This window comes from Vigna angularis, chromosome 1 (genome assembly GCF_016808095.1).
Source record: "Vigna angularis cultivar LongXiaoDou No.4 chromosome 1, ASM1680809v1, whole genome shotgun sequence".
Lineage (NCBI taxonomy): Eukaryota > Viridiplantae > Streptophyta > Magnoliopsida > Fabales > Fabaceae > Vigna > Vigna angularis.
In genome coordinates, this window is record NC_068970.1 from 4,730,360 (window position 1) to 4,757,215 (window position 26,856).

General features: G+C 31.2%; 4 protein-coding genes across 5 annotated transcripts; all 4 read left to right on the forward strand.

Moving 5' to 3' along the window:
• Positions 1-323: 323 nt before the first annotated feature.
• LOC108337117 (protein OXIDATIVE STRESS 3 LIKE 1) lies at positions 324-3,196 on the forward strand. The gene is made up of 2 exons (XM_017573575.2): positions 324-757; positions 2,591-3,196. The coding sequence occupies exons 1-2, from the start codon at positions 339-341 to the stop codon at positions 3,036-3,038; spliced, it is 867 nt and encodes a 288-aa protein (XP_017429064.1). The 5' UTR covers positions 324-338; the 3' UTR covers positions 3,039-3,196.
• Positions 3,197-6,834: 3,638 nt separating this feature from the next.
• Positions 6,835-7,743, forward strand: LOC108336740 (uncharacterized). Its single transcript, XM_017573205.1, has one exon. The coding sequence runs from the start codon at positions 6,835-6,837 to the stop codon at positions 7,741-7,743; it is 909 nt and encodes a 302-aa protein (XP_017428694.1).
• A 10,760-nt stretch (positions 7,744-18,503) lies between these two features.
• On the forward strand, positions 18,504-21,866 carry LOC108337565 (uncharacterized). Of its 2 annotated transcripts, none has more exons than XM_017574122.2 (6): positions 18,504-18,672; positions 18,763-18,918; positions 20,211-20,363; positions 20,568-20,743; positions 20,943-21,072; positions 21,566-21,866. In XM_017574122.2, the coding sequence occupies exons 2-5, from the start codon at positions 18,787-18,789 to the stop codon at positions 21,043-21,045; spliced, it is 564 nt and encodes a 187-aa protein (XP_017429611.1). In that variant the 5' UTR covers positions 18,504-18,672; positions 18,763-18,786; the 3' UTR covers positions 21,046-21,072; positions 21,566-21,866. The 2 variants fall into 2 exon arrangements, with proteins under 2 accessions (XP_017429611.1, XP_017429610.1); XM_017574121.2 differs by having other exon boundaries at positions 18,505-18,672; positions 21,575-21,866.
• Positions 21,867-22,457: 591 nt separating this feature from the next.
• Positions 22,458-23,322, forward strand: LOC108337613 (uncharacterized). The gene has a single exon (XM_017574173.2). The coding sequence runs from the start codon at positions 22,529-22,531 to the stop codon at positions 23,153-23,155; it is 627 nt and encodes a 208-aa protein (XP_017429662.1). The 5' UTR covers positions 22,458-22,528; the 3' UTR covers positions 23,156-23,322.
• The last annotated feature ends 3,534 nt before the right edge of the window (positions 23,323-26,856 follow it).

Genomic DNA, 26,856 nt, shown 5'->3' on the forward strand with positions numbered 1-26,856 from the left:
TGTCCTCACCAGAAACATCCAATTAAAAACAAACCACAAAGAGAATAATGTATAAAGGTTATTATTTTTCAAAGAGATAATCTTCTATTTTTTCTGCTGTAAAAAGTTGAGGAGAAAAATTAAGTCATACCGGTTAAGGATTATTTAATATATTTTATTATATTTAAATCCAAATATAAATAATATTTTTGTAATTTTATATTCAAAGACGTGGTCTGAAGAGACTTGTTTTGTAGGGAACGTTATTATATTCAACCCAATGAGGATAAAATGTCACCGTCCTATGTTATACTTATTTATAATTCTATAAATTAAATTGAAAACTTTAGGTTAAAAAAATGATTTATCAATCACTGTTCTCTTTTATGTGCCATCGGACTGGAAAAAAAATCTGGTACCCATGTGCACACACCAGCCATTTATATATTTATACCCCACAATTCATCGCACGCTTCTCTCTGCTTTCATTTCATTTCACACCCAACCATTCTTCTCAAGTTTCTGCCAAAAAGATGACGTTTGCTCTGCAAAATAACGGAGGAGTTAGCATCGGACTGTCCTCCTTAGCCCACTGCGTCGCGATCTGCGATCAGGATTTTCCAGCCGAGGATTCTGATTCCAGCTCCGACTCCTCCATCGGAAGGAACAGCGTCTCGTCGGAAGATTCCTCTGACCACGAAGATGCCCTTGAGGTTCAGAGCTCCTTCAAAGGCCCTTTGGATACCATGAACGATCTAGAGGAAGATTTACCAGTCAAGTAAGTCTTTTTATGTGTTTTTCCGAACTGGGTGTTCATAAAGCTTCAATATTTTCATGTGGGTAACAGAGCATGTTGATTTGGGGTCTTGGGATTCTGTTTTGTTCTGTTACTCAGTTTATGTTAAGAGTAAAGAGCAGAGGAAGATTGTTTTTATTTTTGTTTTTAGGAGATTTAGAAATTTACTGTTTTGACCTTGGGGGTTTGGTTTGTTACCGGTGTTGGTGTTGAGTGATGATGATTCGGTGTGCTTATTTATCTTGAGTGACTTAAGCACTATGGAAAGTGCATCTTTAGAAAAATTCCATATAGTTGTATACTATTTTCTTTTAATTAGATAATCCATTAATTAATTCAGTGATCTGCTTTTGTGGTTGGGGTAAGTGGGTTACAGAATATATCTGGTTCCAGACGTTTACTTAAAGGATTGTTGAAATTGATAGGCATAATGGATCTCCACCACCAAAACCTAAAAGATTGGTGAGTGGAGACAGGGCATCTTTCTATGATGTCCCTGTTAGGAAAAAAAAGACCAAGTCCGTGTTTAGTATTACACAATTACAGAGTGAAGGGTGAGCTTGTTCCTTACGAAAACAAATCAAACAACATTGATGTCTTAATATGCAGAATAGATCATGAAATTTACAGCATGATATATTGGCTTCTAAGTGATGGCAAGTAGATTGACTTGCATGAATTTTTGATTTAAAAACAATTGTTGGATAAAAATAGACCACTAATGGCATTTAGAGGTCATTAAAAAAAAAAAATTAATGCATGAATGAATTTTTCCCCTTGTACTTTTAGACGAAGAAAATAAATAGTTAAATGTACTTATGCTATAAAATTCAATTTGTTTTATCTCTTTGTATTTTCTTCTCGGTGCTCATATTAAGAGTTTTCCAAGCAACACCTAAACTATTTATCGCATTCACAACGCTAGACCCCTATTTAAAGTCATATAGTGCCTATTATTTTGTTTACTCTAAATAACAACTTCTCCCGTAAATTAACTAAGATTTCTAAATAGATTCATGGAAAGTTTCCCTTGTCCAACGATATTTCATTCTTCTGCAATACTCCATCCCTGTTTCTTTTTTTATCCTCGAACTTGGAAAAAAAAATGTTTCTATTTTAAGTTGTCATTTTCAAAGTTTAAGAGATTCTCAAAATTGAAAACAACATTATTCACTCTTTAATGAACAAGGGTAAATTGGAAAACTTTTATTAAAATCAAGGTAATTTATTATATTTCTTGGATTCCCTGTAAGAACCTTAAATAGCACTTGAGAACTTTAAACAACACTTAAGAAGAAGCCTAGAGAGTGTATGCTTATGAACATTTTTTTCTTCCGTCTAGTACCACCTTTCGAATAAATGCATCTAGACTCTCATGATTTGTAATTTCTATAAACTTAGTCAATAGTAGAAAGTGTACTAGAAGGTGTGTATAGAGAAGGCGTTGTTGGAGAATTGAATTGCCACCCTTATAAGACGTCTTGTAACCGCTTAAAGTAAGCGATGAGTTCTAGGTGTTAGAAGTTCTTTAGCTGAAAATGGAAATTATTTTTTGACATAAAATAAACTTTCCTGTGCAAAGTGAACAACCTTAATTCGGAAGTGCTACCTTGGTTTTATTAGCTACTATGAACGACACTACACATGCTCCTATCATGACTGTTATTATCTTTTGTGTCAAAGAGATGAATATTATTGATTCAGTAGTTGAAGATTAACCAAATTGCTGAGAACTAGTGATGCAAAATTAAAAAAATTGCAGACGTAGAAAGACCTTTTTATTAACCTGTGTGATTCTGTTTTTGTGTAATTCAGGAAAGGCATATCCAAGTTTTATAGTGGGAAATCGAAGTCATTCACAAGCTTAGCAGATGCTGCAGCTGCAAGTTCTATGGAAGAGATAGTGAAGCCAGAGGACCCTTATGCGAAGAAACGCAAGAATCTAATAGCTCGCAATGCATCGATTGAGAGGAGTCGCAGTTGTGCAAGTAACATTGGTGGAATATCAAAGCGACCATCAAACATTGGTCGAGGAGCATCCCTTCTGAATCTGCACAGTAGTGAAGAGGGTAGCAGCTCCTCATCCATATCTCCTCCATTCCCTCTTCCTCCTCTTCATCCACGTGCCAACAATAGGTCATCACTGCTTCAACCTTCTTCTGCCACACGAAGTGTTCCTTGGAGGTCATATTCTTGGTCTGATCTAAATGCTATTGCTGAGGCTCATGATATATCTGGTTTGGCTATTTGTAGTGGAAACTAAATTTTTGACACTAAAATGTAACCTTTTAGTTGGTAGCTGGTTCACATTCGAGTTTGTTTGTAATGCCACATTACTTTGTCAACTCCTCATCAATGTCGTCGTATGTATACCCAACTGACTAGAGTGTTGTATATTATATCTCAGCTTTTGGTTATTCACTCCTCATCATCACAATTTCCTAGATAACGTGCTTAACGAGTTATTTGAGATAATCTCAAGATTTCATAATTGGAGTTGTTTGCAACTGAGAGACAAGAAAACGAAAAAGGATTTCCAAGATATAAGCATTTTTAAGTTGATTATTAATGACAGAGGTATACTTAATTCTTAACTCATGTATGTAGATGCATTTTTATTTTTTCCTCGCACATTGTTTACTATGAAATTTCTGGATTCAAAGATTTCTAATGCTTATGAAAATAAAAATGTACTTTTATTTTAACTCAATTCTATAACTGGACTTTAAAATAAAGTTTATGTTACAAATTTATAGAGGAGATCTTCAACACTCCCTCCTACAATATACATATCAATAAGTGTGATACTAAATATTTATGGATGGTTTAATAAAAAATACATAATAAGCCCATTAAATAATAAATCTAGTTAGATTAAACTCTAAATGATTTTATTATATTATGTTAAAAAAATACTTTAAACTTAAATTCGATTTTAATAAATCAACTTATAAAATAATATTTACATCTATTTTATATATGTAAATTGTTTATTCATTCGTATAGATTTCCAATAGGTTAAAACATTAACAGTCTACTTTTTCTTAAAAAAATTTCAACTTATTGCATCAGCTACAGTTCAAGAATACTACTGAATTAAATTAATAGTCTTATACTTTCATTCTAGATACAGGTTCGAAAAATTTAAAATATTTGCATAATAACACAAAGTAAAATTGAAAATTAACTATATTTCTTTAGTTTATGTTCATTATACTCTAAGGTATATATAAAAGTTTAAGAAGTAATGAAGTAAAATGTTGTAACCAGTTCTCTAAACCACTTCGGAGTCTAAACCCTAACCCTTAATCATACAAAAATAAGTTAGAAGTCACCAAAATTCCATTTCTCTTAACGGTTCATACATATGCATGCATGGGTTAAAAGGAGAAAAGATAAATGAGAAAACTAATCCAAAATCATAAACTCCACTATTTGATGCTTTACAAAGGTTCTTGACTAACTTTATGGTTTGATTTCACAAAGGAATGAGAAAGGAAAATTTAGAGTTATCTTTTATGTAGAAGGAAAAAAAAAGTTTGAAGAAGAAAACAAAAGGAATGGAGTGCTAAAGTGTCCTCTTTTGAGATAGATGAATATTCTAACTTATTATAGTGAATTTTGAAAGTATAACAAAATTAAAAGTAACTTCACATCTTATCTTCTTTCTTGATAAAGCCATACAACAACCCGTATTTTTTATTTTCAAACACACCCTCCCCTAACTACTTTTCTCACATCAAACCATACCTTAAACACATAATTAAATACATTAAATATTTAAACATATATTAATTATCACTTGTAAATTAATTCACTCATTTAGGCATAAAAAGAAATTCTAACGACTATATAAAAAAAAAGGATAGTTTATCTCCGTTGATTATATCAGGCAAGAGTTATATAGTCAACAAGTAATAATTAGAAGTTTTGTTATATAATAAGTGATATATGTGATCAATTAATTGATTAGGCAAATACACATAATTACTTTTTTTTTATTCATGTACATTTTTAAAGTTCAACAGGAAATTAAGTAAATTTTGGTCAATCATCATTTTTGACAAACTGAAGTAATATTCAATAATTTCTACTTTAAGTTCAATACATTCATCCCTTATTTCAAGAATTACAGATATTAAACAATACGACCTTTCAATAATTTCTATTTTAAGTTCAATACATTCACCCCCTTATTTCAAGAATTACAGATATCAGAACAATGCAACTTTTCTTTCTCTGTTTACACATTAAGGAAGAAATATATTTTTTGGTGTCTTACAAAAATTTTAATATTTCTTGCCTTGTCTGATGTTACCTAACAAAGAAATAGTAATTATTAGTAGACATTGACTGTATTTTAATTTCTATCAAAAACAGAGAACGTGGTATTAAATCAGAAAACCACCTTATCATGGATGTATTGTTAAATCATAACAAGGTTTTGAAGTTGTGTTTTTCAATGTTTATTTATTTTATTTTTTTTATGAGGCTTCCAATTGCAACTGTGTCCAATGTTTAGGACAAACATAATCAGTCAATTTCTAATGTCATTTCATTTGGTATGGAGGAAGAATATGGAAAAAATATATAAAATGTAAATCTAATATAGAATTATTTTATTACTGAATAAATTATATATAAACTAAAACCTTATATATGTAAAATGTTCAGCAATTATATTATATTGTTAAGTTTCTTAAAATCATTAATTTTATCATTAAAATATAATTTTTAGATTAATTTAACACTAAAATTATAGATAATTTTATGCTTGAATTATAATATCTATAGTTTATTTTGTATTTTTAAATCGAATTTTTCATTGTTTCATAACTAAATTCATGTAATATCTCTCTATATATATTTAGGGGATGATTTGTTATGTCATTGTCCTATTACAATTTGTAGATGTTACCACGAATTTCACTTAGAAGTAGATCAAATTTGTAAAAAAGCACAAGGCTTTCAACTTATACTTTCTCATAATGTTAATGTTAATCTTTTTTTCTGTTTATAAGAATTTGATTTGTATTTATTATCTTTCTTTACCAAGACCATGTTTCCTGATTGTTACTTATGTTAATAGTCTTTTACAAATATACCTTTAACTTAGTCTTTGAGTAATAAATGTTTATATAGTTTCTTTCTTTCTCTCTCTTTTGAAGATTAAAAAAATTAAAGAGTTTATGTTTAAAAAGTTCAAACTTCATTAATGTAATTAATTCTTTGTCATTAACTAATTAATTAATTATTTAATATTACTTTTGAAAAAATGTTATAAATTGAATATTACCAAATAATAAGAGTGGATCGGTTATACACGTCTTGTATTTAGATACAGAGAATAGAACAGTCATTCTAGCTGTAAAAGCGAGTATTTTTTAAAATAATTTCATTTCTACAATAGTTTCCTTAATAGCTTTTTCTGCAATTAATAATACTATCTTTATCAATTTTAAAATTTAAAAAAGTTAAAGAAATATGTTGTAGGATTTGCTACATGGGAATGAACAACTAAAGTCTTAGGACTTGCAGACTAAAAAAACCGTGATATAATGCATTGATCTAATAAACTAATGTAATAATCTGCTTTGTAACTTAACCTTGAAACTGATATGGAAGAAATTTTGTAACTGATTGTTTCCTGAGCATGCACTGGCATTAACAGTTTAATTCATTGTTTAACACTAAAAAGATTATCTTACTGTGACCCTGTAAGCTCTATATTAATACCATCAGTTTCTGGTTCATGTTTCTATGTTCTATCATATCTCATCACATTCTTCTCTATCCATTGTAGAGAATCTGAGTTGGCCTATTTGCTCTTCTTGAAACTGATGACAGTAAATAGAAATGAGTTTTAGTGTCATAACTCTCAAACTCCCCCACCAAACATGCATGTCGACACGTGCTTTGGGTCCAGTGGTTGTACCGTTTCATTTCAAGGGGTTTGATTTACATTCACAGTATTTATATTGGGTTGGCCAACTTAGTGCTAAGAACTGAGACAAACAAACAATTGATTTACTCAGGAACATCATAGTATTTGTTTTTTTATGGATTTGGAGTGTTCTTCTTTCTTCGTCACCCAAGACGAGTTCAATCTGTTCCACAGAATAGATAGACAACTGTACAAGATCCTTGTGATGATTCTCTTCCGTGAACCAGGCGAATGCATGCAAGTCCATGCCTTGTGGCTGTGGCTGGAGAGGGTGGGGTTTCGCAACGTGGTGAAGAGGGTATTGGCCTTACCCAACATCTTGATCAACGAAGTTGCAGACGAAACTGTCGTGTGTCTGAACTGCATTAACAACAGTAGTTTCATAGCACCTCCTTCCTCTTTCGAGAACAGTGAGATTCCCCTTCTGCAGAGTCTAGTGGACAAGGAAATCTCACTTCAGTTCTTGTATGAAAACCGGGTTAGCGCACTCCAAGGTGTGGCAAAAGAGATGCAAGATGTGTGTGTGAGGGCTTTCACTGACATTATGCAGCAAGCGATCATAAGAAACTCCAATGATAGAGTTGTGGAAGCTCAAAAGGTGGTGATGAAACCCAGTTCAGAGAATCAGAACCAGAACCCTTTGTGGTTTGGCTCAATTGGACCATCGAATTCAAGGGTTGAAGTTCCAGCTGATGATAGAACATTGTTTGTGACGTTCTCGAAGGGGTATCGCGTGGAGGAGTGGGAAGTCAGAGAGTTCTTTACCATAGCTTATGGAGATTGTATTGAGGCACTGTATATGCAGGAAGTGCAATCAAATGAACAAGCACTATTTGCTCGCATTGTTTTTCGCATTGCGTCCACCATTGACATGATTCTCAGAGGAGCAATCAAAGCCAAATTCACCATCAATGGAAAGCATGTATGGGCTCGAAAGTTCGTACCCAAACGAATTGTTGCAAGGAGTATGCTGACAACAACGCTCAGCAACTTTTCCGGGGAAGCCTCGAACACAAGATCCTAGACAAAGTTGCTTTCATCATGCAGTAATTGTTATTTTCATTTTCCATGTGTTTTTTTCAGTTTTGTAAGTTAGGTTGGAAGGTTTTAATGAATTTTCTTCAAGGTTTTACATTAAACTATTCTTAAATTTGAGGTATATGAAGAGAAAACGACTCTCATGGTTATTTGATTAGACTTGAAAAAGTAATTAAATAATTGTTTTCATTAATAAAAATAAAACAATCAGTCCATAATTCATTTTAATAATATGATAATATATATATATATATATATATATATATATATTTTAGTATGTTTAAGTTAAAAAATTTAATAATATGATAATATATATTAATATGTTAAGTTAAAAAATAAAAAATATAATTAAAATATTAATCCATTAATTATTAACTAAAGAATATTTATGAAGGTCTATGATTGTTATAATAATAATAAATCATTTTATCACAAAGGTTATCGTATTATATTTTATTATAGAGTGCATTTACGTTCACATTCACATCTTTAGAAAAAAAAAATTGAGTTAAAAAATAATAATTTTAAAAGAGTTATATGACAAGATTTCACAAAAAAAAAAAAAAAGAATTATTTTTTTATTATTTATCTCCTAAATATTTTCTTATAGATGAATTGTATTTTTTGAGTTTACCCCATGTGTGTTCTCAAAATAAAAGGTTGAGACAAATGTTTCGCAACTCTTAAAAGAACCAACAAAATAAATTAGGCTAATTAAACCTAATATGTTTAATAATTTATCTATAGCCATTAATAATGAAATTAGATTTTAAAATTTTTTTCTTTATACTTTTTATCTCTTTTGTTTATATTTTATAAAAAAAATTAACCATGAAAATTGGAAGTATTTGTATTATATAATAATAATAATAATTTTTAAACAAAAATTAAAAATTTATAACTGTTTTTATATATATTTCATTATAACTTTAATTTATATTTTGATGGAAATTTATAAGTATTCCTATTATAAAACTATAACATTATAAAAATTAATAAAATAATTATGATTATTATATATATATATAATTTAAAATAAATTGCAGTAATGTTTTCTAAATAATTTCATTATAATAACTACATCTTTTACTTATGTTTTATTTTATCATCATAAAAAATATATATTTTGTAAAATATAATTACATTTTATTTTAATAGTATTTTATTAAATTATTTTTATAAATGATTGAAATTTTATTTTTTTTATAAAATATACTTCTTTAATATCATTAAATAAAAATATTTTTCAGAAAATATAACGTCCTTCCAAAAAAACAAATGTACTTTTCATGTTATCAGTGCAAAGAGCATTTGTTATTTTCTGTAAACAATCATTTACTAAGTTTGTAAGAATCGAGATGATAAAACTCTAGAGTCAAGTCATTCACGTCTTCTAAAGTCAGTTGCACTTTTTTTTAATAAGTGCGATTACGAAGATAGAATGTTACTTATTTTTAAATAATGAATAAAATATTTATGTATTATTTAATGATATTATGAAAAATATATGAGTGGAGTTTTAGTTTTTATATTGTTTTAGATAAAATGTACTTATTATATTGAGATATATGTTTAATGTAATTCTATTTAATAATAAAAAGTTATTAAGTAAAAGATATTTCATATTTAGTAAAATATAGAAGATATTTTTATCAAATATAATTGATTGATAGAGGATAACTATAAAAATACATTATATGTATGGAAACTATAAAGTATATAGTTTTTTCTTAAAATAATTCAAAAGACAGAATTTATCCTATGAAATCAGTTAGAAAACTCCTTCACATGACAAACAATAAAGCATCTAAAGGGATAAACTAGTTCAAAAAGAGTTATAAATAACAAATACTATAATTTATTTAATTGGCAAATTAGATAGAAATTTCAATCATCAAATTAGTTTACAAAAATACATTAAAAAATCCTAAACTCAATTTATATGTGCACTTGACTTGTGAAACCATGATCTTGTGGTGATTTACACTACTGTAACAAGTTGTCTTACCAATTTGTCTTATAGAGTTGTTACATATAAGGTTAATTTTTGTCATGGTCATAAAAACCTTGAAATTGTTCTTATGATAAGATCTTCTGTCACTCTTACCACTTAACTATTCTCCTTTGCATGAGTATAATTTGTCTGAGTATAAATTATTAGTAGAATTCAATATAAATTCACAAAATGAAACAATCATTTCCTCCAGACACAATCTAGTTAATCACACTTGATAGGATTCCCTCCCTTAGAAATCACTATAGATCATCATTTCCATCGTCATAACATCACATTCAATAATCAACATCATTACTATTCATTCATATACCTATGTACATCACACAATATTTTATTCAAGGCTAAACATTCAATTAAAGATATCTAACTTCTATCCAATCTCACCAAACACCATTTAACTCAAGGGAAACATTAAAAATTACATCATTTACTTTCTATTAAGTACATCAAAATGGTGAACAACATTTCTTTAACCATAGACCTCAAATCAAAGACTCTAACAATCAAATTAAAGATTCATATGTCTAGGACCTACTGTCAAAATTTTAGCTTGATCTGATAGTTAGCGAAATGAGAATCTCATTTTTTTTAGATTACTCAAACTAGAAAAATCGGGTGATGCTCGACATTGGGAAAGTGGTGCCTGACGCTACAACCACTGTAACCCACTGATTTGAGATCGTCTGGTGTTCCAAAAGTGGCGCCTAGTGCCCCCAAGTCAGTGGTTACTACAACGACACCCAATGATGTATCAGAAGCAAAAACTACAACTTTGAGTTATAATTGAGAAAATTAAATCTTTTTGAGCTATTCCCCACTTATTAAAGTTCATAATGTTTTAATATATCAATCGCTTAGCTCAAAAAATGTCAAATTTGATTAATTAAAGATCTCATTGAAAATTTTATATTAAAAAAAACTTAATTTTATAAGGACAAAGACAAAATCTGAATTTTCTACATAAAGATGCTTAAATTGATTTGTCTAATTATTTTCACACTTTTTATACTAAAACATGAGCTTCTAGTTCAAATCATTCCATTTAGATAAAACCCCTTTGAGCATAAAAATGTAGAGGAATCACAACGTATCAAGTTACACATTTTCTCAACTACTTCAATCATTTAACACATCCACCATTATCTCAATCAACTTCAATTTAAAACAAACTTTCAAACATTGTAATTCATGCCATCAATTCACAGAATTTCCTATTTCAACTCACTGAACAACACTTTAATTACATGAAAAGGATAGTTTCCCTTATCTCAAAGATACCCTTGGGTTTCCTCAACAACTTACAACTCTCTACTCACCACAGAAAAACTATATACCCATAAAAGTTCAGATTAATTATCTAAATACATGGTTGCATTGATCAACACTAAGAGAACTCATAGGAGCAATAAAACCCCCATGCAAACAAGGTTTTAACTTTTTCTCAACAACAAAAAAATTTTACCTCAAAATTTAAACTTACCAGAGAACAGATGATGGTATGACTTGTTCTTCTATCCCAAACTACTTTTATTGGACTAATGAACTTTTCTCTGAGTTACTTTGTTTGGCGATCCTTTATGTCCATAAGTTACACTTTTATTGAGAGATACTCTCTTATTTGAAATCTTCCACTTCTAGCATATGAGACGAACCAAGTAAATATTTTCTCAGTTGGGAAACATGAAATACCAAATGAAGATTGGCTAATTGAGGAGGCAAGGCAATCTCATAAGTCACTGACCTAATTCATCTCAAAATCTTATATGGACTAATGAACTTAAGAGAAAGGTTCCTTGAATGAATATCCCTTCCCACACTAGTGGTTGAAATTACCCGTAGGAAAACATGATCCCCAGTTATGAACTTCAAAGGTTTTCTTCTCTCATCAACATAAGACTTCTGACGAATCTATGAGGCCTTCATCCTCTATGGTATCCTTTTCACCTTATGTGTGGTATGTTGTAACAGTTCAGGCCCTACCAACACTTCCTCTCCATCTTGGTACCATCATAGAAGAGTTTTGCACCTCCTACTATACAAAGCCTTATGAGGTGTCATACTAATTCTCACCTGAAAGTTGTTGTTGTATGTGAATTCCAGCAAAGGAAACATCCACCTAGATGATCCAATACACAAGTCCTAAGCAGATCTTCTAGTGACTAAATCATCCTTTCAGACTGACCATTCGTATGAAGATAATAGGCAAAACTCATCCTCATCTTACTATCTAAAGCATCTTGCAGCTTTTGCCAAAATCTAGAAGTAAACCACCGATCTTTATCAGATACAATGTTACAAGGCACTTCATGCAATCTTATTATCTCCTTGATATATAATTGTGTCAGTTTAGTTATAGACATCCTTATATTCATTGCAAGAAAATGAACATTTTTTGTCAGCCTATCCATTATTACCTAGATTGCATCATGTCCTCTCATATCACAATCATAAGAACCCTTGAACCGCTCTTATATTACATAAATCTCCTATTTCAAACATTGTAATTCATACCATCAATTTACAAAATATTCTATTTGAACTCATTGAGCAACATTTTAATTATATAAAAAGGCTAACTTTCCTAACCTCATAGGGTATCCTTAGTTTTCCTCAAAAACTTGACAGTTGTCTACTCACCATAGAAAACCTATATACCCATAAAAGTTTAGATTAATTTTCTAAAGGCATATTCATTAACAGTCAGAGCATTCGTATGATCAATAAAAATTCCATTCAAACAAAAAATTCTAAAATTGAAAAAAAAAAAACAAGAAAAACATATTGAGTTCTGTAAAATAGGAAAGAAGAGAAAATTACTCTAAATAAAGGTTTGATTGGTGGAATTGATAGTTTTTTTTCACGAAGATTCTAAATATATCCTTTGATTAAGGGTTAAATATGTTTTTCGTCCCTTAAGTATCACACGATTTTGGGTTTAGTCCCTACTCGAAACTTTTGTTCCTTTTAGTTTTAAAACTCGTATTTTTAGTCCCTAAAAAGCAACGGCGTTAGATTTTCTATGAGGTGGCTAACGACGAGCCACGTCAGATGCCACTTTCCCTGCTAACTTTGTGCCACGTTGTTTTTTTTTCTTTTTCTCTCTTTTACTACTCTTTTTGCTAAGAACCCTAATTATTTTCAAACATAAAAAATCCCTAATCTGATTTCATAAATTATTGAAGACAGGTTCGCGTAAAAGTGCTTGATTGAAGACAGGTTCGCGTAAAAGTGCTTGATTGAAGACAGGCGCGATTTGCGCGAAGTTGAACGGAGAAGACAAAGAAGCATCGAGAGATGGAGGTTGCTTCACGCAGGTTGCTGCAGGCGTAATGGCTTGGACGGAGGTTGAAGGAGATGATGGAGGCGTTTAATGCTTCCATGGCGCGATTAAGACGAAGGAGATTCTCTGAATGATGGCGCAAAGGAGGAAGATGTCTCGCGAGTTAGGGTTTCACGATTTGGATTGTTGATTTCTGGAATTTGCTATTCAGGTGCAAAGGTCCGAAGAAGATGATGATGTGTGATTTCGCGAGTGTAATTTGGGGTTTTATGGTTTCTTTGCATTCGATTGGATTTTTCTTCTGCAGATTTCCATGGTGATTTCGATTTAGTGAAGAAGATTAGTGTAGGGAGATCGTTGTGATTACCCTTTTGTAGGAGTTGTCCATGGTGGAGTCATGGTGATGGCCATGGAAGTAATTGAATCACGAGGGAATTAAGAAGGGGCAGAAATTGAATCGTGGGTTGAATTGATGTATTCAGAATTTGAACTTATGCCTTTTATAGTATCTGAACCTGATGAGTTTGTTGTTATTTGGTGGGAGGGGGAGAGATGGGTGTTGCTGCTGTTGTCGGACTTTTGATTTTTGCTAAGAACCCTAATTATTTTCAAACATAAAAAAGCCCTAATCTGATTTCATAAATGAAAACATATGTGGCACATCACTTAAATTTGATTTCAAAAAATAAAAGCAAGGTGACACACAAATGGTATCAGACTGACTTGCCGTTAGCCACCTCACAAGGAAATCTAACACTGTTACTTTTTAGGGACTAAAAATATGAGTTTTAAAACTAAAAGGACTAAAAGGAACAAAAGTTTCGAGTAGAGAGTAAACCCAAAATCGTGTGATACCTAAGGGACGAAAAACATATTTAACCCTTTGATTAAAGAGAAGATGAGATTTGGGTGAGATATTTTAAAAGAAGAAATTAAACTTTTTAAGGGAAAGAAAAAGTCTCTTTGGAGAAGTATAACTTTTATGCTGTGTTCACTTGGGGGAGATTGGGGTAGATGATTTGGGGGAGAGTGATTGAATGGATTTGAGGGTAAATTTTTTTGTGTTTACTTGAGTGGATTTGGAGGTAATTGAAAGTGGATTTAGAGGTAAAGTTTGTGAGAATTAGTGTAGGATTTGATTGATGTGATAGATAAAAAAAATTATTTTATTAGTAGAAATTAAAGATTACCAAAATGTCCCTAGTTATTAAAATAATATAAAATGATAATGATTAATGTTATATTTAATTGTAGAAATATTTATAAAGAGTAAAATATTAATGATTAAAGTAAATTTAAAAAATGTAAAAAAAATTATAAATTAGTAAAATAATTTTTTTTTAAATGTAATATTTGTTTGTAATAATATTAAAGTATTTATTATAATTTTTAAATATATGAAAAATCAAACTTAAAGTAACTAAGAAAAAAAAACTTATTGCAGCGGTGCACCACTGCTCCTGCTTCACCCCGCATAACAACGGGCAAAAGGGCCAAAAAACACATAAAATAAAATAAGATGGAATGCAAATCTCCCATTTTTATATCACTCCAAGCATGGCTTAGTTCTCACTTTTCACTCTCAAACACTAATCTCTTTTCCACAATATTATTTCCTCTGCCTTGGTACCAAAGAAAGGACAAATTAAAAAATTGACCTCCACATCCGACAACCAGTGGAGGTGGTGACTGTAGCAGCTGTTACCAATAAGGAGCATTGGTATCTTGAAATTACTGTGAAGTTTTGATGATGATAAAAGCTGAAGAATTGAAGACTCTAAATGCATCTTTGTAAAACACATTTTGTAGAAACAAATGTATAGGATAAATTGTAATGATGTAAAAACTGTTAGAAGTTTTCGTATTTAGTGAGTCATTGCGCAAATAATCCATTATCACGAGCCAATTTAGAAGAGAGTTGCTCGCGCAAATAATCGATTATTACATAGAATAATCAATTATCACTATTTCATTTAATACTGTCCAAGTCTCTGGAATAATTGATTATCACTTATGATAATCGATTATCAGTGGCATTTGGGAGATGTTTTTTCAGTTTTTGACCCTGCACGAAACTAGACTTATAAATAAAGGTCTTCACAACTCTTAGAAAAAACTTTTCAATTGAGAGTATTAGAGCTTTGTGCCTAAGGGAAGCTCTTTGTGAGTGAAAAGGATCTATGCCATTTTGAGAATACAGTTTGTCTGAGGAAGTTCTCAAAGTGATAGAGTGCTCTTGTCTGGTCTTGTGAATAGGAGAAGCTCGCGCTTTGTGTGTCAAAGGTCGGAGCAGTTCTCTTCAAGTTGGCAGAGTTGTTGCTTCCGGTTCGTGCGTCGAAGGAAGCTCTTCCGGTTCGTTTGTCGAAGGAAGTTACTTGTTGCACTCTTCTGGTTTATTTGTCGAAGGAAGGTGTTTTCTATTCTTTGCTCATTTCATTATCTTGTAATCTGTACAACTATATTTTTAGTGAAAAAGGTTAATCACTATTTATAGTGATTAACGACTGGACGTAGAATCTTTTGATTCGAACCAGGATAAAAATTCTGTGTTGATTTTCTTGATCCCTAAACTTTTAGCACATCAACTGTTCGATAAAAGTTCGCTAAGAAAATCAATTTTTGAAACCGACTATTTTAACTTGTGTTGTGATCGTTACACGCTTTCCGCTATCTATATTTTATTTCGTTGTGCGACTCTATATCGGTACCGATTGTTCCGACAGCAGCATCCTTGGGCGAGGGAAGACGACATTTGTTGTCTCTGCGGAGAACGATGGAGGAAGCGGCGAGCTCCGGCAGGGGCAAGGGCTGAGGTGTGTCGGGGGAAGGGAAGGATGGTGAATCGTCATTGTGCCACCTGACGTTGTTCTCGCCATGGCAGACACGTTTCTTGGATGAACTACTGAATAGCCACACCTTCCGGTGGTGGTCGGCGCAGGCGGCTGAGCAAGATGAGTGAAGCTTGCTGGAACCGAATAACGTACCTTGGAACTGAATCCAAGCGTACACCATGCTGCAACGAAGGCCTGGAACCGAATCCCACAAAACTGTAACCGAATACTCAGCCCATAACCGAATACAACGTTTAGCTCAATTTCTTCTGCGTAGTGAAACCAGATACAACATTTCTGGAACCAATTATACAGTTTGGAATCAAATAGCGTAATTTTTTAGGTGATATACGAAGAGCAAACATGATAATGCCTTCAATTCACCCCAAATCATCTCATAAGAGCATGTGATAGAAAAATCGGGTATCTCGCAAATCTGTTTGATTCCGTCTTCGCAAATCCTCAAATGTGAACACAATTTTGCCTTTCATTCCTTGCTCCCAGTAATGCATAAACAGTAATTCACCCTCAAGTGAATACAACTTTAAAGAAACTGGTTTTAGTTTTTAATAAAAACAAAGTTTTACGTTATACTTATTGATGTATTGGGTGATTGCATATTATATTATATTATATATATATATATTAATTTAAAAAAATATTAGTTAAGTGAAATAAAATATCATTAGAACCACCTGTATAATTTTTGATGAAATAGTCATCCAGAAACTTTACCTTTAATTCAGGACAATACATGGAGAATTTATGTATACAACAAAAAAAAATGGTATTATTATTTAGTCCCTTCTAGTTTAAATTACAAGGACATCTTTTAGAACAAATTTAACTTTTTAATAATAGCTAAAAATACTTCTACTTTCCAAATAAGATTAAGTTTTATCTACATTTCTTATTTATTCTTTTTACTTTTGTTGATATATTTTTTTGTAAAATGTTAATATTTCAAAAAATAATAAAAAATATCTTTTACAAAATTTTAAAATTTATAATCATATTTCTAAAATAATTTTAGCAACGTTAAGATTTTAATAGTTTTAGAAAATACTTTTGAAACCTATTTTCAAAAATACCAATTTGTCTTTTTAAGTTACTGTATATTTAAGGTTAAATATGTTTTTGTCCCTTAACTTTCATTGAAAATTGGAATTAGTCCCTTTTTGAAACTTTGGACTAATTTAGTCTCCAACTTTAGAAATGTGTGAATTTAGTCTTTTTAACTAAATTTTGTTAACTTTGTTTGATGTTTCAAACGCATTTCTCAGCTAACATTGAAGCAAAAATGTGTCAAACGGTGTAAACAACTCAAATGCTATCATAAAACACGCAGTTGACACATCAAATAAACCTAACAAAATTTAGTTAAAAGAACTATATTCACACGTTTCTAAAGTTTGGAAACTAAATTAAACCAAAATTTTGAAAAGAGACTAATTCCAATTTTCACGGAAAGTGAAGGGATAAAAACATATTTAACTCGTATATTTATTATACATTAATATACTCTCTTTATTATTTTTTTATATCAATGAAACCTAAAAAGGATGTTTTTGTTTTTATAGTGAAAATAATTTGTTCAATACGTTATAAAAAAAGTCATGGAAAGGTGAGAAATTACTTAAATATTAATCTTTCTATATTCCAAATCTTCAAAACTTAATAAATTTTGTACTGTAATCACTCATTTCAAAACATTTGAAATAAATTAAAAAACAATTGAAATAAATTAAATTATCAACTTTCCTTGTCTCCATGTAGCCTTTAAGAAAAAATTAGAAAAAAGAAAAAGAAAGTAAATCTTAATTTGTTTTCGGGAAATGTGATTCACAACCAAAATTTAATGAATTTCATATTTATTTTCTGATGAAATTTATTCATCGGATAAATCATTTTACGATATTTCATATTTACAGCAGTTGTTATTGATGGATTTATCGTTAAGGAAATTATAATTAAATAAACGAACTAGTTACAAATAATTGAATTACTATATGAAAAGCTTTTAGTGATTTTAGGAGTCAATTATTACATTATGCAATTAAAAAATTACAGATAAAATCATTATAAGTTAAGTACAATGCATTAGGCAAAACGACTATTATTTAATTATAAATTATCGTATAAAATAATCTTTTATAATAATTATTTTAAAGTCACATTTAAAATAAATTTTTAATGTTTCTTTTTCTGAAATAATTTTTCTTTATTATTTAATCACAATTTTCTTTTCACCAATAACTTTGTTAAAGACATTCATTCCATCTGATTAAAAAAAACATGTTATCACGGGATTAAACATTATATATATATATATATATATATATATATATATATATTTATATATATATATATATATATATTTATATATATATATATATATATTTATATATATATATATATATATTATTTTGACAAAATTTGACCAATAATATACTACACCGTGAAATAAAACTATTTAGAGAATTAACTTTAAAAATAATGAACAGAAGAATTACATATATTAAAATATATTTCATTTTTTTTTTGTAAAAATTTAACATGTAAACCAGTAATCAAAGAAGGTTTTAGCAGAAGTGTTTAATATAAAATTTAAGGACTGAGTTGAGCAGCTGAAGGGTTTTGGGAGCTGTTAGGGTGAGTGAGTAAGTGAAAATGGTAGAAACAATAAGAAAGACAATTACCAATACTTAAAAGAAAATAGCAGTGGGAGTTTCAGAGTCCTTTGTGAAATTGCTTCTCTTCCATCTCGGTGTAGTGCAGGTTTTGGGGGTAAACCACTTTATGATAATTAAATTACAACATTATTATTATTATTATTATTATTGATTATTGATTATTGATGTTATTTATACATTGAAGTGAGTTTTGCAAATTTGTACAAAAATGGAATCGGTGCCAAACGGGGAGGAACCCACATCGTGGGATGAGCTATACAACATCAATTTGATGCCTTCCGAGTTGTTCTTCAAGTTCCGAAAAGAACTTCAGGGCATTCGAATTGGTCTCAATATGGAGGTTCTTTTCTGTTTCATCTTATCGCTACTCATTCTTTCCATACCCGAATTCATCTATAGCTCTCTTTTTATCATTTAACATTCTTTTTATATGTTTTATGTAAGTGAAGTTTTCTTTTCGACTAAACTGTCATTTTTGTGTTCCTAAGTTTGTGGACTGTTATCTTAGTCTTTGAATTGAAGGATATGAAAAAAAAAGAATTCCTTAGAAGTGTAGGTGGACAGTCAGTCACATTAGTTCAAAGTTCACAAAAACTTGTGACTAATGCGATGATATTAAGGTATATTTAGATGAGAGTAATCACTTAAATTTGGGAACTTATTTAACATCTTAGAGACTTATTTAACATACTAAGTTTTCCACTTTTAGGGATTAAGGTTAGTCTTTACTTTTTCCATACATATAAGTAAAATGGACAGATACATGCTGTGATGTTGTTTTATGGATTGTTTTTAGTTCTTGAACTTTGAAGCAAAATTGAAATTGGTTCATGTTCAAAACTTTGATATATTTTGTTCTTCAAACTTTAAAAATAAATTGATATATTCTTTTTAATCCAATTACAATAAATTCTTTTGACATGTCAAATACATTTCATGTTAACATTTGAATTATTTACATGGTTTGATACGTTCTCACTTCAATATCTACTCGAAAACGCATTTTCCACGTCAAAAAAATTTACAATAATTTGATTAAAAAGACTATATCCATTCATTAAGTTTAAGGATTAAAATGTAACAATGCTTCGGACAGAGATAAATTCTAATTTCCCTTCATAGTCGAGAGACTAAAATCATTCTTAATCCTTGTTTTATTAATCATGCTTCATGAAGGATAATTTGGACAGAAAAACCTACAGGTGGTTATATATACTTATATGCAAAAGCTAGCAAAGAAAAGCTCAGCTGATATCACTTTTAAACCATAGGGAGAAAAGCCTATTGTAATTTGTATGATTCCAAACCTTGTGGTTTGTTTTAGTAGCAATTATATGTTTTGTTTATCAAGATATTATTCTTTGTTGCTTAATTCTGCAACTGTTGACTATTGCTTTTTATCCTGTGTACGTGGTTAAAACCATCTGTTGCAAGCATGCAATAAGTGTCAAAAAGAACACTAAAATTTGTTGGAGTAATGTTCTGTGAAGTTTAACTGTCTATGTACATACCTATGATGATTACAAGCCAACTAGAAGGTTAATGTTGTGGAGATTTTGTGTACCAATCTATTATTTACATATGATGACTAGTTCTACTTATTCAGGTGATCCTGTTTTTTTTTGGGTGCAGTTCTACAATGCCCCAGTCAATGAATATCAAGCCAAGCTTGTATTGAAGCCTTTAACACCTGAATGGAAGTGGAAGATAATTTATGAACCCCTTCATCATGACGTTAGAGTTCTCTCAAAAAAGATCCCCATCACCAAATTTCTTAATCTTCAGGTCTGGTGGTGTCTATTTTTCATGGCTTGACAATTTATTGTGATAGTTACTGAAAATGTTTGAAAATAGTATTAAATGTGACATTTTTCTTGTGCTTGTGTTTGTATATGTTGATCCCATTGTGTTCCATGCCATGATATGTTCTTCTCCCACTTCCTGTAAAAATTTCATTTGAAATTATTCAAACTGACATAAACAGTGCAGGTTGGTATAGGACACAATTTTCAAATGCATGCTACTGGTTGGAAATGGAAGCTTACCACATGTTTGGGTGGAGATGGTATATCCCGGATCCGAAATAAGACATCAGTTGGCTTGTTTCCTGGTTTTGACTTACGGTTTGGATGGAAGGCGGACTATGTTCTTCCTGAAATTACTGGGCAAGTTTTGTGATTTTGTCAGAATAATAGCTTTGAAACTAAAATACTTTTATCACTGTTTAGAAAGTATACCCTGATAAATTATTTTGGGATGAGCTGTGGTATCACATTTTTTTTTATTTCTTATTCATTTTAGTTACTTGTTATCTATGTTTTATTTCATGAATGACTGATTAATTTATATTTTAAACCTTAACAGGGCTCTTGGTACTGATGAACCATTGTTCAACATGCACTCTGGACGACTACAAGCCTCACTAGATAGAGTTGAGGCCATCTTAACCCACAGTGATGAGGCATGATTTGGTATAGAAGATAATGTTAATGAGGTATAGTATGACCGACCCCATTCCCTTTTGAAAGAAGTTCCAAGTAGTGGTTGAAGACAATAGCATCAACAAAAAGGATAAAGGAATAAATGCATGCTGAAAGTTGAAAATAGCATTCCTTTATTCAACGATTCGATTACTTTTAATTTATCAAGATTAAGATCAGAAATGTATACAACGATGTTTTTATGTGCAATGGGTTTTAGCATGATTTATGCATTATTTTATACTGTGGATATTGAATCTAAATTGTAGTTGAGAGGAAAAAAAGAAATACATATTGTTATTAAGAATTAAACCTCTTTCCAAGATTCTGCAGATCATGCTGTTACTATACTCTTTTCTTTAGAACATTAATATAAAATTGCACAGAACACTCTTTTTGTAATGAAAAATTGAAATGGTTGTTTAGATATTAGAAAATTAAATAGCTTCATGATAATTAGCTCAAAGTTGTTACATGAGATTGACAGCTTTCCTGATCCGAGTATAGTTTCTGCAGTGTGCAAGTCCAATTTTGAAATATTGCCTACCTGCTTCTAATGCATACAAATCTCAAAAGTGGAGTCAAGATGAAGCTGAGAAAGTTTTTTGTAAATCGTGACATGGCCCCCATTTAAAAGTTATGGAGCGTCTGATACTCTGAGAAAACTACTCATGTACTCAAAGGGACTATTTGCCTTGTGCATACATTATTTTTACATGCTTTTCCATTGCAATAATTTGTACATGTGCCTGTAATTTATACCTGTTCGGGACCCAAATTTAAGATGTTGCAAATTTCTTGATTGCTCCCCGAAATATCCCTGTTTAAGAAGAATGGAAATTTGAGTGTGGAATATTCAATTGTCATTTGCTCTCTAACCTCAGGAGCAAAAGAATCTGGTTTAACAATATTGAAAATTTAATACTCGGATACCTGTAAAAGCGTATATGGAGTCCATACAAATAAATACCCCGTCCCCTTTTGCTTTGTGTTGCAATAGAACCTTATTTTTAAGCTGAAAGTTGGAGTTAATATTTGTCGCATGGTGGGATCTTTTCTAGATCATCAGTATATTATGAAATTCGTATCACGAGACCATGGATTTTACTGTTGTATATGCTGAAAGGGGTAGTTTCCGTGATACTGATCCGCGTCAGCGGGTATTTGCAATGTTTACGTTATTGTCACATTCATAGTGTACTACTACACTACCAGTTACGTCTGTAAAGTAGCTCCGTCAATGATTCATAATCATAGGTTTTTCTAATTCAAGACAGGTTTGAATGCCTGTGGAGGGAATATAACACTGTCCAAGAACCAGTAAAAAAAAGTGGGGTCTCCCTTGTGCTAGCCGTTGTACCAATCCTTAACGGCACCTTTCACCCCCTTATAAATTCAAATCCTCCTCCACTCTCTTCAAAAACCAAAGCAAACAAACAAGTCTCAAGAAATCAACCAACCAAAGCAAAAATGGCTTCCTCCAAGCTCAGAAAGACATGTTCCTTCACAAACCTTCTCCTTAGCTTTTTGAATTTCTCTCTCTTTATCCTCTCAGCATCCTCATTTGCACCCACAATTCTCCTCAAGATGCCCCCAACCTCTTTTGGCCTGGCTCTCCTTATGGTCTCTGGCATATCACTTCTCTCATCTTTTGTGGGCTTCTACTCCCAGCTCACACACTTCTGTTTCCTCACCCACATTTCACTTCTATTAGCCTCCTTGATAGGACAAGTGTTGAGTATATTGGCCTTGTTCACAAAAGAGAAAGCAAGCATGTCTCTGCTTAAGTCACCAAGGGACCCCAAAGAAGCCAAACTTTTGGTGAGGCTAGAATGTGGGGCTTTGGTGGCAATGTGCATGTTGCAGTGTGTGGTGTTGATGCTGAGTTGTGCAGTGCATAGTTGTTGGGTGAAGGATTATGAGGAACTGAATGCAGAGAGAGAGGCCTCAGCAAGGAAGAGGAGTAGAAGGATTGCTGAAGTGCAAGAGGAGTCCATGGCTAATGCAACCAAGATGGCAGAAATGAAAGCTAAAGAATTGGATGAGAAAATGAAAAACAATTATGGGAAATGGGTGAAGACTGATTTTGAACCCTGATGCTGAGGTTTTTCAACCTTGTACTAGTAGTGCAGATATTTGCATTATTGTTTGTTCATTTGTTGGTGTTGGTTGTTTAAGGTCACTGTAAGGGTGGCCATTGAATTGAACTAGTGTGTGCCTCGCACTTGTTTTTCATATATAATTTATCCACCTATTTTATTTTATATATGATTTTAAAAAAAAAACTAATAATTTAAATTATAAAATAAGCTTAAGTAAAAAATATCACATCTACGGATTAAATTAGATATATATCTTCTTCTTTTTCTCTCTCTAGATAAATATATTCCAGTTACTCTTTTTGCGATAAATACCCGTTTTACCTGTGAATATCTGTCATATATTTCTTTTAATATCTACACATATATGTATATACTCACAGATATTTAAAAATAAATAAAAATATTTAAAAGAAATTTTAACCACAAAAATTTATAAAAATATTTGTATAAAAAAAATATAAAAATAGTATAAAGTTACAAAAAAACTGTATAATCATAAAACTAAATTATATATATATATATATATATATATATATATTATTGTAATGAGTGTCGATAAAATTAATTTATTATACTAGTTTTATAAAATTAAGTTTGAAACGAAAATTATTAACAAAACTCTATAATTTTGATCATTTACTTCTTTACTGCTCATGGGCTATACTTTATTTTCTAAGTGGCAAACAATTAAATAATGTTCAACTGAAAATTATGTTTTTCTTTTTCTACATGGGATAAATTCAAAGTTGGGTTAAACTTAACTTTTATGGAATTATATTAGATATATGGTGTCAAATGTTTTTTAGTATAAATATTTTAGTTATTAAATTTTAATTGAACTAACTTTGTCATTATATAAAAGAAGATGAAATCATATACAACTTACCAAACTCACATACATGAAAAAAATAAATCAAATTTTTAGAAAATGATAAAAGAATAACATACTCTAATTGATATTTCAATCGGATTAATGTGTAGAATTATCCAGAATTATCCGTTATGAGCTCAAGAGGTCTTTGATTAAAAAAAATAAGAGGAGTTACTCCTTCCATCACACACACAGCTACCTACACCTCCCATTTTTTTTTATCCTTCAGTTTAACTTTAAACAGATATCCTTACACCTCTCCATTTCTTTTAAAGGTTTAATACCTATTTTGGTCCCTCTTTGTGTATGGTATGTTTAAAGTTGTCCTTCTTTTTTTCAAAAGTTCACTAACATCTTACTTCTCGCAAAAACGATGCACGTTAGTCCTTTTTGGTTACGGCGTTAAAAAGACTAATGGCACAGCTGTCCAGCTGGCAAAAAACTAATGAGTTGTACAGTTTTGGTTGACGTGTTAAATTGAATTGCTGATTCATCCTAAAAGCAAAGGAATTCCTGGTTGTTTTTCCCAAATTTAAAAGCAAAGTTAGGGTTGTTGGTGATTTGTGCTACATTTGTTCTCAAATCTAAAAACAAAGGTTAGGGGTCTTGGAGATTCGTGCTACTGTTGTTCCCAAATTTAAAAGCAAAAAGTTAGGGTTAGGAATGACTTCATCACAAAGTTGTTCTTCCTGTTCGCTGAAGTTACTCCTGGAATGAAAAATTCATCACGAACTGTTTCAGGCATCACTTTCTGCTTTATCAACAGAGCAGCCAATGGAACACCAAAAATGCACAAGATTGCTTCCTTTGCTCCTATTCCAGTGAATCTTGATGTCCTCACCAAATTTTTCATTATCTCCTAGAATTCTGTTTTTGTCAGTGCCTTGTTTTTCCCATCTTTACTCTTTTCACGCTTCTACATTTCCCATTAAAGCAAACAACAATCAACACTGTTAATTCTATCAAAAGAGAAACATTGTGAATTGCAATTTTTTAATCTACTTTTTTAACATACCCCTTTCCAACACAAACTATAAGTAAAAACACTAACCTCACTAGCACTAACGAACGAACCACGCTCTTCGATGAACCACGAACTTGATTTCACCAATAATCAAAATCTGGACTTTTGGAAAGCTGATTGTTGAACCCTAAATCGCCCCAAAATCGCGAGTTTATTTTACCCCAAATGTAATATCGCTTTAGGTAATCCTAAAATTATTTTTAACCCTATCTTTTAAATTATTTTATTTTAACACATATAATGAAGTCACAGTGCCACCACAACCAAAACTGTACAACTCATCAGTTTTTTGCCAGCTGGACAACTGTGCCGTTAGTCTTTTTAACGCCGTAACCAAAAAGGACTAACGTGCATCGTTTTTGCGAGAAGTAAGATGTTAGTGAACTTTTGAAAAAAAGAAGGACAACTTTGAACAGACCCTACACAAAGAGGGACCAAAATAGGTATTAAACTTCTTTTAAACGTTGTTAAACAGATATCATCGTTCGTTCATAGATATCGCATAGTTTTGCAAAACTTTATCAGTCACAAATCTGTAACTCTCACAGTTTGCTTATTGGGAATAACCTTGATAGAGGAAATCTCGCCGGTGGAGGCAAAACAGCGACGGAGATAGTTTTCGTCCATCCAGTGATGCAAATCGTCGATCCTTCGCCATTGGATCCGTTCTGATGATGTACTGGTGGTGATGGAAAGGCATGTACGGCGGCGACGCGTAGTGCTGCAAAGGCAGCATGTGGTGCGGCATTACCATGGATACAGTAAGAAGGCCAAATATGGAATAAGCTAAAAACGAAAAAAAAAGAGAAGAAGCAAGCGAGGGGTTTCTAGAGAGAGAAAACGAATCTGGAATTGCAAGGAGAGAGAACGGGTTTGATTGTGAGGAGAGAGAAACAATTTGTTTCACTGTCACTTGCAGATAACTATTCCATTCAGCTAACTGGTGGAATGGGTATGATAAAACCTAATCTTAATGTTTCAGGTACTCTATTCTTGATTTAATTCTTCGTGCAATTGATGCACTTTCTATTTTGGATGATCATTCTCAGGAAATTTGCTTAAGTAGAGAGCTGTTTCAACTAATATGTGATAGGGTTAAGTTCCTAGATAAAGTTCTCATTGCAAATGTGTTGTTTTGTGGAGTTGTCATGTGAATGCTCTGTCAATGCGGAGAGAGAAAGAGAGATTGTTGAAGAAAATGGAAGTACTCCCTAAGTGAATTAGAGAAATATAAAGGAAGACAAAAATATCATGTTAGGTTATGCCTATACATGTATGGGTGAAGAAAAGTCATTGCAATAAGATAGTGGGAAGGTGTAGGGAATTTTAAAATAAAAAAAATAATGAAAAGGTGTAGGGAGCACTGGGGTGATGGAGAGGGCAACACCCAAAAATAAGATATGAATTAGTAAAATTAGAAAAAAATAAAAGGAAACATAAAAGAGAGATTAATCATATTTCCATCTAAATTTATATAATCAAAACTTATTTATAGGATAATCTTCCTATTAATAAAGTATACCTATATTATTTTATTAAACTTTCTCCAATTTTATACTTATCCATTTATTATGTCTTCACGGTTGTACATATATTTTACAATATTTAATTTAAAAATTATAAATGGTACAAAATTTATGTTATAAAACATGTGCTTTTGTATAGATATTACCAAAGTTTCACTTTTGACCAAGTTTGTAGCTATAGCGTGTCGTTGGGAGCTGCTAGGCAAGTAATGTCGAAGGTTGTTGCTTCTTCTACACAAGAATCGGGATTTCATCTTCTCTTTCTGGGTTGTTAA

Coding starts and splice junctions, on each gene's coding strand:
- LOC108337613 (XM_017574173.2), top strand. CDS start 22,529: ATGGCTTCCTCCAAGCTCAGAAAGACATGTTCCTTCACAAACCTTCTC.
- LOC108336740 (XM_017573205.1), top strand. CDS start 6,835: ATGGATTTGGAGTGTTCTTCTTTCTTCGTCACCCAAGACGAGTTCAAT.
- LOC108337565 (XM_017574122.2), top strand. CDS start 18,787: ATGGAATCGGTGCCAAACGGGGAGGAACCCACATCGTGGGATGAGCTA. Junction 18,919..20,210: donor GAATTGGTCTCAATATGGAG/GTTCTTTTCTGT, acceptor TTTTGGGTGCAG/TTCTACAATGCCCCAGTCAA. Junction 20,744..20,942: donor GTTCTTCCTGAAATTACTGG/GCAAGTTTTGTG, acceptor AAACCTTAACAG/GGCTCTTGGTACTGATGAAC.
- LOC108337117 (XM_017573575.2), top strand. CDS start 339: ATGATTTATCAATCACTGTTCTCTTTTATGTGCCATCGGACTGGAAAA. Junction 758..2,590: donor GAGGAAGATTTACCAGTCAA/GTAAGTCTTTTT, acceptor TGTGTAATTCAG/GAAAGGCATATCCAAGTTTT.